Genomic DNA, 17,177 nt, shown 5'->3' on the forward strand with positions numbered 1-17,177 from the left:
TATATTCTTTACACAGAAGACAATTACAGAATGCAATGTAAGCTCAGTGAGAAACTAAATAAAAAATGTTGGACAATGTGAGAGAATGACTGATTGTTAACGTGTTTCACTTCTGAAATGGATTAGTAAAAATATTCAGTGTCATTTAAAACAGAATACCCATTATTGTTTGTGTGATATGCATAAAAACACATATTAGAGTATTGTGCTTTTAGCTTATCAAAATGTTAACATCAAACTGCTTTGACCTCTGACAGCTTTGAATCTGATGCTAGTAGAAGTACTGACCACATAAACAGAGACCCAATCCTATAACTTTCCGCCAGGCTGCGATGTTTTTTTGTTTTGTTTTTTTATGTTGTATAGTTGTAAAAAAAAAAAAAAAAAAAAGCTATACAGATTGGACAAAAATGTATAATGAGAACAAGTGGACAACTCATAGCCTTTGAATAGGTGTAACGTGTGTACTCTGTTTTGATTTAGTTTTCATTATTCTTTGTTCTGGTTTGCCTGTGTGACATTAGGTGTGTTAGACATCGGCTGCGGCTGTATGTAACTGATCAGCGACAGTTGCCGTGTGCAGGCAGGGAAACGGAGACGTGAAGACGGACACTTTCTGCATCCCGTAGTGACACCTCACACTGTGTTTGCATACTTTACCAAAGCTGGAGTGAAATAAATGCAACATTTGTCAAATACACAGACGTTTCCATTACGTTTCCATTTAATACTTTATGTACTGCTAAATACAGCGTCTGTTTGTACAAGAATAAAGTTCAACATAATACTATATATATACTATTTAAATACCAATGAAGTGGGGTCTACGTTTTTTCAGTTTTATTTTGATAAACATGACACAGAATAACATTGCGACTACATGAAAAGAGTTTTCACTGTTATAAAAATGCAGCTTTGTGAGCATTAGTTGAAGTGAAGGTGTTCAGATAAACATGAAACGTCTCAATTACATATGGTAACCCTCGTTCCGTTCACTTCGAGTGAAACTAAACAAGCCAATGCACATTGATGTGCAGTCATTTGCATCAGCTGTTCAGCCACACAGCGCGGGTATATAATGAGCAGCAGGTGCGATTGCACTTCAGTTTTTTTGCTGAGGGAATCCCTACCAAAGCGCCACAGCTGCTGCACCAAGAGGGTATGGAGGGGGGTCGAGGAGGGTTTAACCGTCTCGCCCCCCCTAAGGAACCTGACGACCAGGTCGTGCTTTCCTACTGATTTGCCATCTATGTGGTCGTGATATGCTGAAATAGCGGCAGCATGTACTTTGAGGGTGGAGGGAGACAGCCTTCGCTCCAACCCTTGCTGTAAGGAGGAAAGCCCGGACCCTATCGAACTTCTTCAGGGGTCCTCTCGGCGAGAAGAACATCACTCAACGAACAGGTTCCACTTCAAGGCGTACGCACGTCTTGTGGACGGCGCCCGTGCAGAAGTAATGGTGTTAAGTACCTCTGGGGGTAAGTCACCAAGAACCTCCGCGTCCTGTCCAGGGACCAGATATGGAGTTTCCAAAGGTCCGGACGTGGGTGCCCCGTCTCTGAGTCAGAAGGTCCTTCCTCAGAGGAATAGACCAGGGAGGGACTGTCACGAGGAGCATGAGTTCTGGGAACCAGGTCTGGGTGGGCCAATAGGGAGCCACCAAAAGGACCTGCTCCTTGTCCTCCCTGACTTTGCACAGGGTCTGCACAAGTAGGCTCACTGGAGGAGACGCAAATTTGGAGGATGCTTTCGAAAATGCATTTCTGCGTGAGCATTTTGAACGGTAGCTTGTGGAGGCTCCGATTCAAAACTCGGAGGTCCAAGATCGGGCGTAACCCACCTCCTTTCTTGGGTACAATGAAGTAGAGACCAAAGGGACTGTAGGCGTACCCAGAGTGGGGCAGTGAGGTGGAACACAGGGACGCGGCTCGGGAGGCTCTCTCTGGGAGGAGGTGCAGGAGGAGGCTTGGTTGAATTCTCGAACCGCACACTCGCTGGCCCGCTGGCGATAGAAGAGGCGGATAAGAGTGGTGAGGATTCTCTCCCCCCACTGCTCTCCTGGACCACCAGTGTGGACATCGCACGACCCACTGACCGCGCGGTGACCTTCGCCGCACTAAGCGCGAGGTCCGTTGCGGCACAAAGTTCCTGGAGAACTTGTGGATTGTGACCACCCTCGTGCAGTTTCTTCAGTGCCTTGGCCTGATGGACCTGCAGCAACGCCATGGCGTGCATGGAAGAGGCGGCTTCCCCACAGGCCTTGTAAGCCCTGCCGGTTAAGTCCGACGAGTACTTACAGGCCCGGGAAGGGACACACGGTTCTCCGCGACAAGTGGAGTTAGGACACAGCTGCATAGCAATGGCCAGCTCCACTGGCGGGATACGCGTGTATCCCTTAGCCGCCCCGCCATCAAGGGTGGTGAGGGAGGAGAAGCCATCGGGACGGTTTCTGGCAGTAAAAGGTGCCGTCCACGTCCCCCTGAGCACCTCGTGCACCTCCGGGAAGAAAGGCATTGGGGTGGGTTGCTAAGAACCAGCGCGCACCACCCCGATATACCAATCATCCAGCCTCGAGGGCTCGAGACATGGTGGAGGGTTTCACACGAGCCCGGTCCTGTTGGCAGCCCGGGAAAGCATGGCCATCATCTCCTGGTGCAACTCGGGCACCGCTGGCACACCCGAAGGAGGCAGCGGCGCCGAGTCGTCGTCCACGGAGAGGTCTGACCCACCCTCCTATGCAACGATCAACATCTGTTAATCGCAGGGAGCACCGAAGGATGGTCCAGTGCGTTCCGTTGGCGGCTCTACTGGCTGCGGAGTGTGAGAGGGATGAGGGTTCCTAGGGGGTTGGTTCCCCGAAGGAAGCACGCTCACCGTGATCCTCAGGTCTCCCGTGTCAGTGCCCAAAGCAAGCCTCTGAGGAGGGTTAGATCGAGGCGCAGGCACGGGGACCGCAGCTCCGAGATGTCTCAGTCAGTCTCGACCGCAGCTCAGAGATGGTCATCTTCCCACAATGGGTACATTGATTGTGAAGTGGACTCCGAAGTGTACTCCATCCACGAAGGTTTGTGTGTTCGAGGCCCAGACACAGCGATCGTGACCATCCCGCGATCCCAGGTAGCGACCGCATCCAGAAACACACAGATAGAATGTGATCTTTAGAAAGACGCGTTCTATCTGTGTAAGCTCTTTTACGGACTGCTCTCACTGGTGCTGAAGGACGCAGGGGATCGATCACCGCGAGCACAGACAGGAATGTGCACCTGTCTGTGCACTGTCTCTCTCTCTCGCTGGTCTTACCAGCCGTGAAAACGGCTTTTGAGCGCTCTCACCTGCACACCTTACCAGCTGAAAACAGCTTTTTGTTTACTCAGAGGCAAAAACAAAAAACAGAAAAGAGAGAGAGAGAGAGAAAAAGACCGCTCGCGCTGCTGTGCTGTCACGCCCGCACCAGAGTGGAGAGGTCCAAAAAAAAAGCTGCCTCAAATTTCACAATCTCCTGGGAGTTTGTAGAAAGCATTGAAGTGCTTGACTCTGAAGCAAAAGACTGAAGTGCAATCGCACCTTCTGCTCATTATATACCCGCACTGCGTGGCTGAACAGCTGATGCAAATGATTGCACGCCAATGTGCATTGGCTCGTTTAGTTTCACTCGAAGTAGATTGGCCTTCTCTAGCGAGATTCCTATTCGTCAGAATGAACCAGCCGGCTGATCTCGCATCTTGCCATACTTGCCATGCCATATGTCACAGTCACGTGGCGATGCGCTGTCTCAAGTCGGACACAATTTCTAACTGGCATGCACTGCTTCAAGTCAGCTGCCAATCTCTAGTTTCCTAGTGTGTGCCTGTTTGTTCCTGTGATTATGATTCTGTTCACTTGTCGTTCAATTAATTATCTAATTTAGTCTGATTATATATACTCCATTTTGTTTGGTTCTTTGTCCCGTCTTGTTGATATAAGATGTGGTTGAGTTTTCTCCAACATCTCTCCTGAGTTTACCTTGTGGATTATGATCAAGTTTATTTATTTAAAAATTATGATTTTTTTTTGGCCTGATTTAAGCTAAGTTTATGTTGCCAGATTTTATTTCTGGTTTGACATATATTATTGAAACACAGGCTGCATTCAAATTGTACAAAATTATTCTTCTGCAGGCGGAGGTAGGAAGCCAACAAGGAATGTCCGAATCCAAAGATTGACACATCCCGTCAACCTTCATCTGATCGATTTTTGAAGGCAACATATGTGACCCGTCACGGAAACTAGTGACACAAGTCGGCAGCACAACTTTCGAGCAAAATGAGAAAGAACCAGTTTTTTTCAAAATTGGTGATTTTCGTTTTTTTGCAGAATCTGTTAGTTGAGATCACGAAGAAGCCTCTCTATGTTTGAGATAGCAGTATTGGTATATTTAAAAGCGTACATTTGGAGGTTGAAATCGGCTTGTTTTTCGGAGATTCTAGCACGCAGTAGGGGCGTGTCATTGTCGGTGCGTATTTCCATACTGAATAAGCCGGCTTTTGTTTCTTTTGTTATTACCCCCGCCCTCCAAGGGAACAGCGTGGCTACTTAGGCTATTATGTAGCGCTCTGGCCGGCTCTATCTGATTTCAAAATTCAATGAAGATGGACACCAATAACATTACGATGTCCAGCAATCGATTTAAATAGTAGGTTACATGGGGTTTAATTTGTCGTTTAATGAGATGTAGCCTAATACATGTTGTCAGTGCCAATACATAGATCCGCCTATTGAACCAACGTGTATCTTAATAGTCCAGTGGTAGAGCATTCGCCAACGATGTCAGAGGTTCTTGGTTCAAATCCGCCCTCGTATAGGTTTTTTTTTTTTCTCGTAGAGTTTTTTTCCTTCATCAAACCGATTATGTTCATCAGTGGTTGTATATCAAGCAGGGACACGCAAACGTTTGCATTATGTTTTGTGGTTTCACCAGAACGAATAGAGAGTATCCGCAACGCAACGGATTGAAGCGTGCGTCCGAGTGAAGACAGTGCGGTGTGTGCGCGAGCCACACGAGAAAACACTGTATCCACGCCACTGATCGCAGCGGCAACGAGCACTTTGATCACTTGATTTAAAAAACACATTTCAGCGCTAGTCTCTTATTTAAAAAACGAACGAAATGAATGCTCTGCCAGTTAACTGGAGATGTTTTATTTATTTGTAGAATTGGTACATTCGTGCCGCGAGATGTTTTAAAAAGTGGTGGGAACATGTCCCATCCGCAAATTACGCCTATGCCTATTTCCATAGTTTATTGCTTATTATTTATCATTAGCAAAAGTTTGTTTCATGTTGCACGAGTACACCGAAGAAAATTCCTAGTCTGTGAAACCTTTCATTGACAATGGCAATAAAATCTATTCTGATTCATACTTGGATTCATACTCATACTGTATATATATATATATATATATATATATATATATATATATATATATATATATATATATATATATATATATATATATATTAAAAAATATATATATAAAATAAACTCTAGACAATGTTCAAATCAAAAACAGGATGTGCTATGTGGCACATCCTGTTTTTGATTTGAACATTGTCTAGAGTTTATCTTATTTTTTATTCAGTGTACATAAGAGTTGCCTATACACTTTTATCGGTAGATGCTAAGAGACATTTATTTATATATTACCTGTTTGCAAACTTTTCTTTTTTTTTTTGATGGCACATTTTCCTGACCTTTTTGCTTTACAGCTTTACAGGGGGGAGCTTTACAGGGGGTATGGCTTATCTAAATGATATGTAAATGAGCCCTATTGTCACTCCCTGCAGGAGAGAGAGGTGAGAACTGCACAATCTTTAGAGGGCGTTTTCTCCCCTTTGAGCTTTTTTGAGTGCCTACCTTCAAATGGCCACAACTTCTCCAAATATTATCAGATTTCCAAGTGTTACACATCGTTGGAAAGCTTGGAGACTACACTTTCAGAATCTGTGAATAACTCAAAATGCCCCAGAACCGACTTGTGTCCCTACTTTCCGTGATCGGTCACATATATGTATCCTTCACTGCCTATGTTATTCTACTATCCTGGGGTGCGTTTCCCAAACGTATCGTTAGCCAACTATGGTCGCAAGTTCCGTTGAACTCTATTGCTAACGACAAAACTTGCAACCATAGTTGGCTTTGGGAAAAGCACCCCTGTGTGTTTGATCCCTTGAGTTGAGCTAAAAAATAAATGGCACCTGATTTTATCTCAAGCAAGAAATTAATATTGTCTTAAGTAAATATTCGCTTGGTTATCACAATAGTCTCTCTATTTTGTTGTAGATCATTAGACCTTTATGCCGCCTCAGAAGCCTGTCTGAAATCAGTTTAGGGTATGCCTGCAGCAAGGGAACAAGTTGAACGATTGCTAATCTTTCGAACGCAGCCACAGTTCAATGGCTGCTGAATGAACTGACTTGCCCTAAAACGGACTTTGGTTCAAATCTGTTCCTGACAAATTTGCTGACCTCAGGTGACCTCAATTGATGCTTTACTACTGTATAGTACTTTAGCCATAAAGGTTATATACAGTACATTAGATGACTTCTGTTGATTAAACTGCAAATGCCTGTGAAGGATGATGGGGAAATGAGTATAAACCATGGTAAAGGTCACATCTCTTAATCCAGGGAAAATAAGAGGAAACCTTAACAGCATGTTTGTTTGTTTTTTGTTTTCATTCTTTGAACTGAAAGGAAAATCAGAGTACCTGGTAGTTCCTGAGCTCAGCGATTTTCTCATGTTGCACGGCAGAGTCGTTCCAGATGAGATTGGCCATCTCATCCTCATCTCTGGCTTTATGAAAGGTCATCTCCTCAATGACGATACGAACTGCAAATAAATCAAATTAGATTCCTTTGATATGCATTGACTCTGACAATACTGGATCATCTTTCTTTTTCAATGGGCACAAACAACTGACTTCATTAGTAGAATTCATCCACAGAAATCTTGTTCTTTACTTTAAATAAAAACTCATGCTTTAATAATGATTATGCATGACTTATGCTTTTGCATCAACCCAAGTGCTTTAAGAATGTTTTGTCTGCATTTCATTATCTTTCAAAACAAAAAAACATTACATAGCTATAGCAATTGGCAATATTATAATCATGATGTTGTTTTTCCATAAATATCAGCATTACTGGATAAAACCAAATCTGGTTTAGACTGAAATGAAAGCTAGAAATCTTGACATGCCTGTTAAGTAATTATATGACTGTTAATTGAGAGATTTACTGTAAAGAATTATACTTGTACTTGTGTTTCATAAATAAATAATAAAACATTTTTTAAAAAACTGTGTAATTCCAGGCTGATGTAGAAAAAAAAGAAAAAGAAAAAAAAAATCTGTGTCAGTAATTCACATGTATGACTATGCAGCATAAAAAGTAGGTCTACTGTTTAGTCTTTTTATTTATATTGCTGTTTAATACCATTTTTGAAGTCTGCTATTTTTTTTAGTTCCACTGACCTGCATCTCGCATTTTTAAATACCAAAACGCTTTGTGTGAATGTCCCCTTTCATCAACAAGTTTGACATAATGAACAAATAGTTTTTCCTACCGATCTCATATTTTGTTCCTGCAACGTTGGCTGTGATGAAACCCTTCTTCTTCTTCTTGGTGTGGACCTTCCTCTTTACTCCATTCTGATTGGATAGTGCCGGTGGTATGTTCATGGGGGACGTTCCTTGATCGTCTGTGGAACATGAAGAACATTTAGTGACTGACAGTTCACTAAGGTTTTTATGTTGGCTTGAGAAAGCCAACATACTGATATTCCATTTAAACTTTTTCTTCTAAAATTTCTGACTGTAATTCCTCCTAGATCTTTAAAGCTACAACTACCAAACTCGGCAAAGACTTTAAGGCTGATCTGACTCATTTTGTTATTAGCTTTTCTAACTGATCAACTTACGATTTTCCTGAAAATGAGAATTAAAAAAATCTCATAGACGTACTTATTTATTTTTTGTTATTTAAAGAGCGCGTTAGTAATGTGCGACTATAGGCGGGTCCACAATGCACGTACACTTTGTCCCGTAGATGGTCTGCTCAGATCTGTTTCCTCGCTAGAGAAAGGAGCGCAACTGGCTTTTAAAGGGAATAGAAGATGAGACTCTGATTGGTTTATTGCATGTTTCGCCAAAACACACATTACACATTAAGAGAAGAGGGACAACCCTTTTAGACCGTGCAATGGGTACGCTCGGTGCGCGGACCATTTTTCACGTCGATAAACTAGCAAAAGTGGATTCGGCCCTGAGTGCACTTGCGCCGTGCATGCGCAAAATAGGGCCCTTAATCTCTCTACCACGCAACTAGCAGAGTATCTATCTGAAACATGCTAGCAATGCGATAACGTACTAGCATCTTGATAGCAACACTCTAGCTAGCAACCATCCAGAGTAACTTTTTTTTTTTTTTTTCTGGTAGACCATATGGCCTTCAAAACCTTTAAACTTCAAACTTTAAAACTCCTTCAAACTAAAAACCTTCAAATTTCAAGTTTTTAAAAGTACTTTACTTTTGGCCATTGGGCATAGAGCATTGGGCATTGGGCATGTTTGCTCTGGTATTCTGGGTGAGCTTTTGGGGTCACAGTTGTAATTGTATCGAACTTACCTCCATCATTGGGGGGTGAGGGCATATCTCCAACAGCTGATCTCTTAATGCCTCAGAGACTTTTGAGGCACAGTTTGGCACCAAACTACTTCCTCTTCGCTGTCTTTGTGACAACAGTTTTAGGAGGTGGCAATATCATCTGTCCACTTAGATCATGAGGCAGGGGACAGGGTGAAGGTTGGTTGTAGACCGGATATCTATAAGGAAAGAGGTCAAGGCTTTTTCACACAACCACAGATGGGCATATAGACAAGGAAGAGAGAGAGAGAAAGCGGAAGATTGGTAATGTCAGACAAAGAAGAAATGCGAGGGAACTGCACAGTCTGGCCAAACGTTTGCTGTGTCACTCAAACCCATCAGCGCCGTTGACAGCAGGTTTCACCTCACTGATCAGCTCTTGCTGCCTGACGGGGGCTTCAGCCGATGAGGGTCTGTCTGCTTCTTGTCAAGCAAACGCAACATTAGCGCCACTGGATCATCAGCCTGTGAGATTTTCCATGTTTAACATTCTAATGTTCGCTTTACATGTCTGTAATCTGTCACGCAGCAAAGCACACGTCTAACAGCACAACATGCTCTATATTAACATCAAACCCAAAACCAAGGCAATACTTTCTTTTGACACAAGGATGACAAACAACAGTGGTGGATATAGTACAGTACATCCGAATTTCATTCATACTACCCATATTCATACTATATAGAGAGTAGCCTACTTTTTTAATGGTCGCAAAGTAAATTCAAATGTAGTACCTAGACAGTACGCGATTAAGGACGCAGCAACTGTTTCAGACTTAAAATAACAAATGGAGTGGATACATTTTTACCACAATAGGATGGTTGTGTATACACATAATTATGTTCAAAGACAATCTAAAAGTGAATTTTGCATAATAGGTCCCATTTAAAAATTATGAATCTGAATCAAAAAATTTGTAGGATGATAGCTTAGATGAAATGCATAAATATTTTACACAAATATAATGCCCCATTGCAAATCAGGTTTATTGGAAAAATTGATAGACTTTCAGCTGTTTGCAATGAACAAATCAGACAAAAAGTAAATGAAATAGCTCAACACAACAAATGTTTCAAAAAGTTTCCCCAAATTCAACTGAAAATGCAACTTTTAATGACTCCTGCAGTCTCAAAATTAATGAACCCCATCATGGCAAACATCTTTAGTACTTAGTAGAACACCCTTGTGCTGTTATGACCTGCTGCAAACGAGATGTATAACCAGACACCAGCTTCTGGAAACGTCTCTGAGGAATCTTAGCCCATCCCTCATGAGCAATGGCCTCTAGTTCAGTAATATTATTGGGTTTGCGTGCTGCAACGGCCTTCTTCAAATCCAACCAGAGATTTTCTATGGGGTTCAAGTCAGGTGACTGTAGCCGCGTTTCCATTACCCTTCAAATTGCGCAAATTGAAATTGCGAATTGAAAATACGTCCAATGGAAACACGTCAATTTCGCAAAAACTCCCATTTATCGCAAAAAAGTTTTACGCTCGCATGAGGTGGTTTTTCAGGCAATTCGAAAAAGAAATATTTCACAAAACTGCAACGGAAACAGTTTTTGTGCATTTACAGGTCACCTGACGTAGATGACGCGGTATGTTTGGACAGAATACGAGACAGAGTTCTTTATTAAATTCATAAAAGACAGAAGAATTACAGGAATACTGGATTCTAAACCTCAAAGAAATGCCAAAATCAAGACCTCGAAGCAGAAATGAGTGAGAAACACCCAGAAACACCTCATATGTGCCACTCTCAAGTATCGGCTAAGGGTCTTTCCTTGCCATTAATGATTGGATAACACACATACACTCACCTAAAGGATTATTAGGAACACCATACTAATTCAGTGTTTGACCCCCTTTCGCCTTCAGAACTGCCTTAATTCTGCGTGGCATTGATTCAACAAGGTGCTGAAAGCATTCTTTAGAAATGTTGGCCCATATTGATAGGATAGCATCTTGCAGTTGATGGAGATTTGTGGGATGCACATCCAGGGCACGAAGCTCCCGTTCCACCACATCCCAAAGATGCTCTATTGGGTTGAGATCTGGTGACTGTGTGGGCCATTTTAGTACAGTGAACTCATTGTCATGTTCAAGAAACCAATTTGAAATGATTCAAGCTTTGTGACATGGTGCCTTATCCTGCTGGAAGTAGCCATCAGAGGATGGGTACATGGTGGTCATAAAGGGATGGACATGGTCAGAAACAATGCTCAGGTAGGCCGTGGCATTTAAACGATGCCCAACTGGCACTAAGGGGCCTAAAGTGTGCCAAGAAAACATCCCCCACACCATTACACCACCACCACCAGCCTGCACAGTGGTAACAAGGCATGATGGATCCATGTTTTCAACTGTCCAATTTTGGTGAGCTCGTGCAAATTGTAGCCTCTTTTTCCTATTTGTAGTGGAGATGAGTGGTACCCGGTGGGGTCTTCTGCTGTTGTAGCCCATCCGCCTCAAGGTTGTGCGTGTTGTGGCTTCATAAATGCTTTGCTGCATACCTCGGTTGTAACGAGTGGTTATTTCAGTCAAAGTTGCTCTTCTATCAGCTTGAATCAGTCGGCCCATTCTCCTCTGACCTCTAGCATCAACAAGGCATTTTCACCCACAGGACTGCCGCATACTGGATGTTTTTCCCTTTTCACACCATTCTTTGTAAACCCTAGAAATGGTTGTGCGTGAAAATCCCAGTAACTGAGCAGATTGTGAAATACTCAGACTGGCCCGTCTGGCACCAACAACCATGCCACGCTCAAAATTGCTTAAATTAAATCACCTTTCTTTCCCATTCTGACATTCAGTTTGGAGTTCAGGAGATTGTCTTGACCAGGACCACACCCCTAAATGCATTGAAGCAACTGCCATGTGATTGGTTGATTAGATAATTGCATTAATGAGAAATTGAACAGATGTTCCTAATAATCCTTTAGGTGAGTGTACGTCTCCTTTGATTAATAATAATGGCCAGTGTGGTGGCTGAGATACATAAACCTACCAATGTCCATTGCTATGATTTTTGGAATGACTTATCGCGAGAGGAAAAAGTGAAGTTTTAGTCGCATTACATCAGTTAATGGAAACGCCGTCATTTCGCAATAGTTCTTTGTCGACATTTAGAAGAAGAAAAATCGCACAAGAGATGAGAAGAAGAAGAAGAGTTTCGCACAAATCTGTAATGGAAACGCGCCTTGTGATGGCCACTGTAGACCATTCCAAGACTTCTTCTGGAACCAAGCCTTAGTGGAATTTGAGGCATGCTTGGGATCATTGTCCTGTTGGAAGGTCCAATGACGCCCAAGCTTTAGCTTCCTCACTGACGGCATGATGTTTTCTCCTAGGATCTCCTGATATGCAAAAATGAATCTATCTTGCCTTCAACACGCTGCAGGTTTCCAGTGCCAGAGGATGCAAAGCAGCCCCAGAGCATCCCTGAGCCACCACCATGCTTAACTGTAGGCAAAGTGTTCTTTTCAGCATATGATTCATTCTTCTTTCTTCAGACATACCACTGATCCATAGGGCTGAAAAGTTCCAGTTTTGTTTCATCGCAGAACAGAATCCCAAAACTTCTGTGGCTTATTTATATGATTTTATGCAAATTGGAGCTGACTTTCCTTGTGTTTTTAGGTCAGCAGTGGTGTACGTCTTGGAGTTATGTTAAGAGAAGTTAAGAGCCTTAACTTCTCTTAACACTTCAGCTTGCACCTAACTGTGCAATCTGAAACCTCAGTGCCTGTTGCCACCAAGTCTTGCTGTAGGTCTTTTACCACTCAAGGGTTTTTCTGAACCTGGCTTCTCAGAAATCTGGTTGCAGCCATTGATAGCTTCCTTTTTCTGCTCCATCCAGGTAGTGTAACCATTGTTCCGTTAACTTTGAACTTACGAGCTATATGCTTACAACAGTGTCTCTAGGAACATTTAGTGCCTTCGCTATCTTTTTGTATCCTGTTCCTTGTTTGTGAAGGGTGATGATATCTTCTCTTAAGTTTTTAGACCATTCTTTTGACTAAGCCATATTTCTAACATGCTGTCAAACATGACACTCAACAATATACATAATGGCCCGGTTTCACAGACAGGGCTTAGACTAAGCCAGGATTAGACCATTGATCAATTAGGACATTTAAGTAATTTTCATAAACATGCTTAGAAAAAAACATTACCGATGTGCATCTTAAAACTAAAAAGGCACTGATATATTTTTAAGATCAGTCAGTGCAAGTTTATTTCAGTGGAAACAGCTCAGACTTACATTTTAGTCTAGGACTAGTCTTAAGCCCTGTCTGTGAAACCAGGGGTATGTGTACTAGCTCAAGCTCAACTGGTGCAACTAATGAAGCCCTTGATTAGTTGCATCAGGTTTGCTTGAGACAACACCTGTTTTGCAGATTTGTGATGTTGTAAAGGATTCTATTCAGGGGGTGAATAATTTTGAGACTGCAGAAGTCATTAAAAGTTGCTTTTTCGGTTGAATTTGGGGAAACCACTTGAAACATTTGATTTGTTCATTGCAAACAGCTGAAAGTCTATACATTTTGCCAATAAACCTGATTTTCAATGGGGGTTGAATAATTTTTATTACAACTGTATCTCATATGTTAAAGATTGTTGAAATGCCCCAAAAAAGTTTCCGCTACATTCTGTCGTGGCGGGCCACCACACCAAAAATCATCCCCGTCGCGGCTGCAGCTTCTCAGTAACATCAGATATTGTGCGCACTATAGTTAAGCCCCACTAAATGCATAAAACATTGTAAAGCACCATAAGGTTTTTGTGTACTATATTCCAAGGTTTCTGAAGCCATTCAATAGCTTAATGTTAGGTACTAATGAATATTTAAGTCGTTAAGTTAAAGTTAATGGAAACTTATCTCTCCTCAGTCATTCTCCATTTAGCATTCCAACAGCGCATCGCGTTCGGGTACGACAGTCAACACGATGAAACTCACTCCAAGATCAATGTTCCCAATATTATGCTTTATATATACACTCACCTAAAGGATTATTAGGAACACCTGTTCAATTTCTCATTAATGCAATTATCTAATCAACCAATCACATGGCAGTTGCTTCAATGCATTTAGGGGCGAAAGGGGGTCAAACACAGTATTAGTATGGTGTTCCTAATAATCCTTTAGGTGAGTGTATATACATTATATATATATATATATATATATATATATATATATATATATATATATATATTATATATTTACTTGTTTTTATACTTAAGTATTTTGTAACAATACAAAGAGCAAGGAGGAACATTTTACCATTTATTTGTTCTCCACTTAATGTTTTTTTTTTTTTTTCAGTAAATGTTCAGACTTTATAAAATGATTGTGCATTCATGATTTTTCTAAAATAACGTTTTCTGCTGTATTATCCACTAAACTAATTTATAATAGTATTTTTGCCATAGATTATGAATATAGCCTTCTCTTACTGTGGCACTTAATATCTTTGCAAATAAATATCGTTTCAATTCCTCAGAAAGTGGCCTGTGTGTGAGTGCTCGTGATTCTTGGGTAAGGTTCAGTGGGAATCACCCATGGGCGATGCACCCTCCCCTGTGGAAATAGGCCTGCCACCACAGCTGAAAAAAAATCCTAGAGGAAACACTGATTCTGTTATACAAAAAGCCTAAAAAAGCAATGATGGTGACCTGCTATAAATCTCCCTCATACCTTATAATAATAATTTTACATTCATTCAAATTTACCACCTTGCAAGTAAATCAAAATATATTTAGCTGTTTTTTTTTTACAGAACCATTATTGTATGCATGATGAGAGGGAATAGTTTACAGATTAAAAACATTTCAAAATGACAATATCATTAAAACATTCTTAAAATGTCTATGTTTTATGCTTGAGAAAGTGTGCTTTGAACTGATAAAACTAAATGCAATGTAAGTCACTTTGGATAAAAACATCTACCAAATACATACATTTAAATTAAATTTGTGCACAATGCTTGAAATAGTTTATATTCTGTTTGTGGGAAAGAAAGTAGTTTTAATTATTTTATATATATTTTATATCTTTGTCAACTTAAAAAAAAAAAATATATATATATATATATATATTTATTTATTTATTTATTTATTTTTCAATGAAATGTTTCTAACTTTTATGCCTCAACCATAACTGTTACTTTATGGCAACCGAAGTGGCAAAATATAACACAACACTGACTTCTAGTGGTAAATTTGTAAAGCGCAGCTGCACATTCTGATTTCACACAAATAAAGGACATACAAACAGATATCTGATCAAGAATGAAACAAAGAACAAAACAACATAAAATGGCTGATTTACAGATTCAAATCATAAATAAAGATTTCAAGGGAAAGCCTGAAACCATTTGGTCACACTCTTGCATGTTTACACCAGTTACTGTATTTCTGTGCGTCTCAAATGATTTTGAGAAGGTCTCTCTTTTTTTCTTTTTTTTTTGACTACAAAGATCATATACTATATCATGTCTGTTGATTAAGCAAATATACCAAATATAGTTTCAAATTTTACCTCACTGCAGATGTGTTTAGTGTTTTTTCTCGAGAATCTGTATAAAATGTATGATCTGTTATTGCATGTTGATGACAGGCAAACCAGATATATTCTGTGAAGTCTTGTGCAAGTTTTTCGATCGGAAACCTGCATGTAATCAGATAAAAATGTGTATTGATTGATAGGTTAATAGGGGAGAACTGTAGGTGGTCTTCTAGACACATTTGTAGAATTGTATACATTTTATAGTTTTGGTTTGATTCTATGAAGTCTCCTAAAACAAGAAAATTTGTTATGTAGTAATGGAAATATTTCATTCAGCATCTCAATGAATATTAATGAGTAAATCTAATCAGGGGTGTTCCCTCTGGCAGGAGAGGCAGTGTCTCCTCAAAAAACTTGAGGAGAAAATAATCGATATTTCAAAAATTAAACAACACAAAGATTACAAAACATTAAAACGTGTAAGGTTTGGTGGGGGTAATTGAGAATAAATGTCGGAAAGTCATGTGAGAGGAGGAAATGCCTCTATCGCGCTATGATGTGATTGTTTATGATTGCATATGATTGTGTGTGGCTGTGTGCGATAAATCCCGTCTCTTGATTTCGTGTGCCTTCTCGAATCGGCCTGAATGAAGACGATGGCGTTAATGGGAAGACTAATTAAAAAGTAAGTGAACAACTCAGATATCACTGCGATATTTATCTCTAGATAAGGATTTATTGAGTCCACGTCATGCAAACTATGCTTCTAACCACAGCTCGAGAGCTGTCATTCCAACTACACAACTTCAAAGCTGTTTGCGAATGTTAATTGGAACGACGGTTTCAGGAAACACTGACTCGTTGAACTATGCTGATAATGACGGACCTTGCGAGCATAGCTGTCTAACAATGCTTTTGGGAAACGCACCCCAGACTGATTATGAATGTTTTATTTTACGGCTCTGGAAATGGTTGCAACAAACCCTTAAATCTACTGTAAGAAAACCCTTGTAATCGTAAATGAATTATCACTATAGGTTTTCTTAAATTAGTTTGTTGAAACCAGATGCTGAAGAATTTTCTACAGATTGATAAATCTCAAACATTGTTTTCTCTCTCTAATGACTTCCCTTTACTGACAGAAAATGGAGGGGAATGTAAGCCATTATATGTCCAAATTTTCCATTTATTTGCTTCAGTGCTTCATTCAAAAAAGTCTCTGGGCTCCGACTCAAAAGTGTCATCGCCACATGCCAAGGAATGACTCATAAACTGCAAAACCTCTAAGAAAACCCTCTCACCATAGTGTTATTGAAATTAGCTCAATGCATTACACTGCAATGAAATATATGCATGAAAGCATCTGCTTTATCAATACAATTTCCAAATTATGAATCCATACTGCAATTAGAACAGTCGCTAAAAGAGACGTTCAAGCAATTTATGAAGGTACAGTCAATCTGTTATAGCACAAGACAGCAACACAATGACAGGCAGGCGTGTAAATGATGAATGAGTGCTTGAGTAATCTCATACTATCATGCATCACCTTGACAGCTCCACCACCCACAATCCACTCACACCTTATTTCCTTTGAGATGTTGCATCACTTCCTGCTAACACCTCTCTCAGCTGTAGAGGGAGTCATAGAGCACACACAACATCACACTATTACTTGATCTAAACAAACTTAGCATCATTAGAAAGATTTAAGACACCAGCTTCAATATTTGACCGCAGGACAGGACAGTACAGTACAGTACAATGCAGCACAGCACATTACAGTATGATTCAGGACGGTAAACCCTGATCCGGCTGATTTCCACCGCCAAAAGTATGCCGGAAAGTAGCAATCGACTTCATTCTCGTGCAAAGAAGAAAGCTATACAGTAAACAACAATGGAGGACATACAGCAGATCTTGTTCATGCTTCTCGGCATGTACCTGTTTGTCACAAGACAAAGACATTGTGTTGCAATGGTATTGT

The 17,177-nt window shown here is 40.6% G+C and overlaps 1 protein-coding gene across 5 annotated transcripts in view; it reads right to left on the reverse strand.

Annotated features, from left to right (window-relative positions):
• LOC311282093 (tubulin polyglutamylase TTLL7-like) overlaps positions 1-17,177 on the reverse strand; it is a 164,438-nt gene that overhangs the window by 84,076 nt on the left and 63,185 nt on the right. For 2 of the 5 annotated variants that reach the window (XM_084395660.1, XM_084395658.1), the window contains exons 2-4: positions 8,665-8,861; positions 7,604-7,738; positions 6,747-6,868 (exon numbers count right to left, since the gene is read on the reverse strand). In XM_084395660.1, coding sequence (XP_084251786.1) covers positions 6,747-6,868; positions 7,604-7,738; positions 8,665-8,689 — 282 coding nt within the window. In that variant the 5' untranslated portion in view covers positions 8,690-8,861. Of the gene's footprint in view, positions 1-6,746; positions 6,869-7,511; positions 7,555-7,603; positions 7,739-8,664; positions 8,883-17,177 lie in introns of those variants that run through there. The other 3 variants (XM_084395659.1, XM_084395657.1, XM_084395661.1) reach the window with 3 other exon arrangements.

The sequence above is a fragment of the Rutilus rutilus genome (genome assembly GCF_951802725.1).
Source record: "Rutilus rutilus genome assembly, chromosome: 22".
Classification (NCBI taxonomy): Eukaryota; Metazoa; Chordata; class Actinopteri; order Cypriniformes; family Leuciscidae; genus Rutilus; species Rutilus rutilus.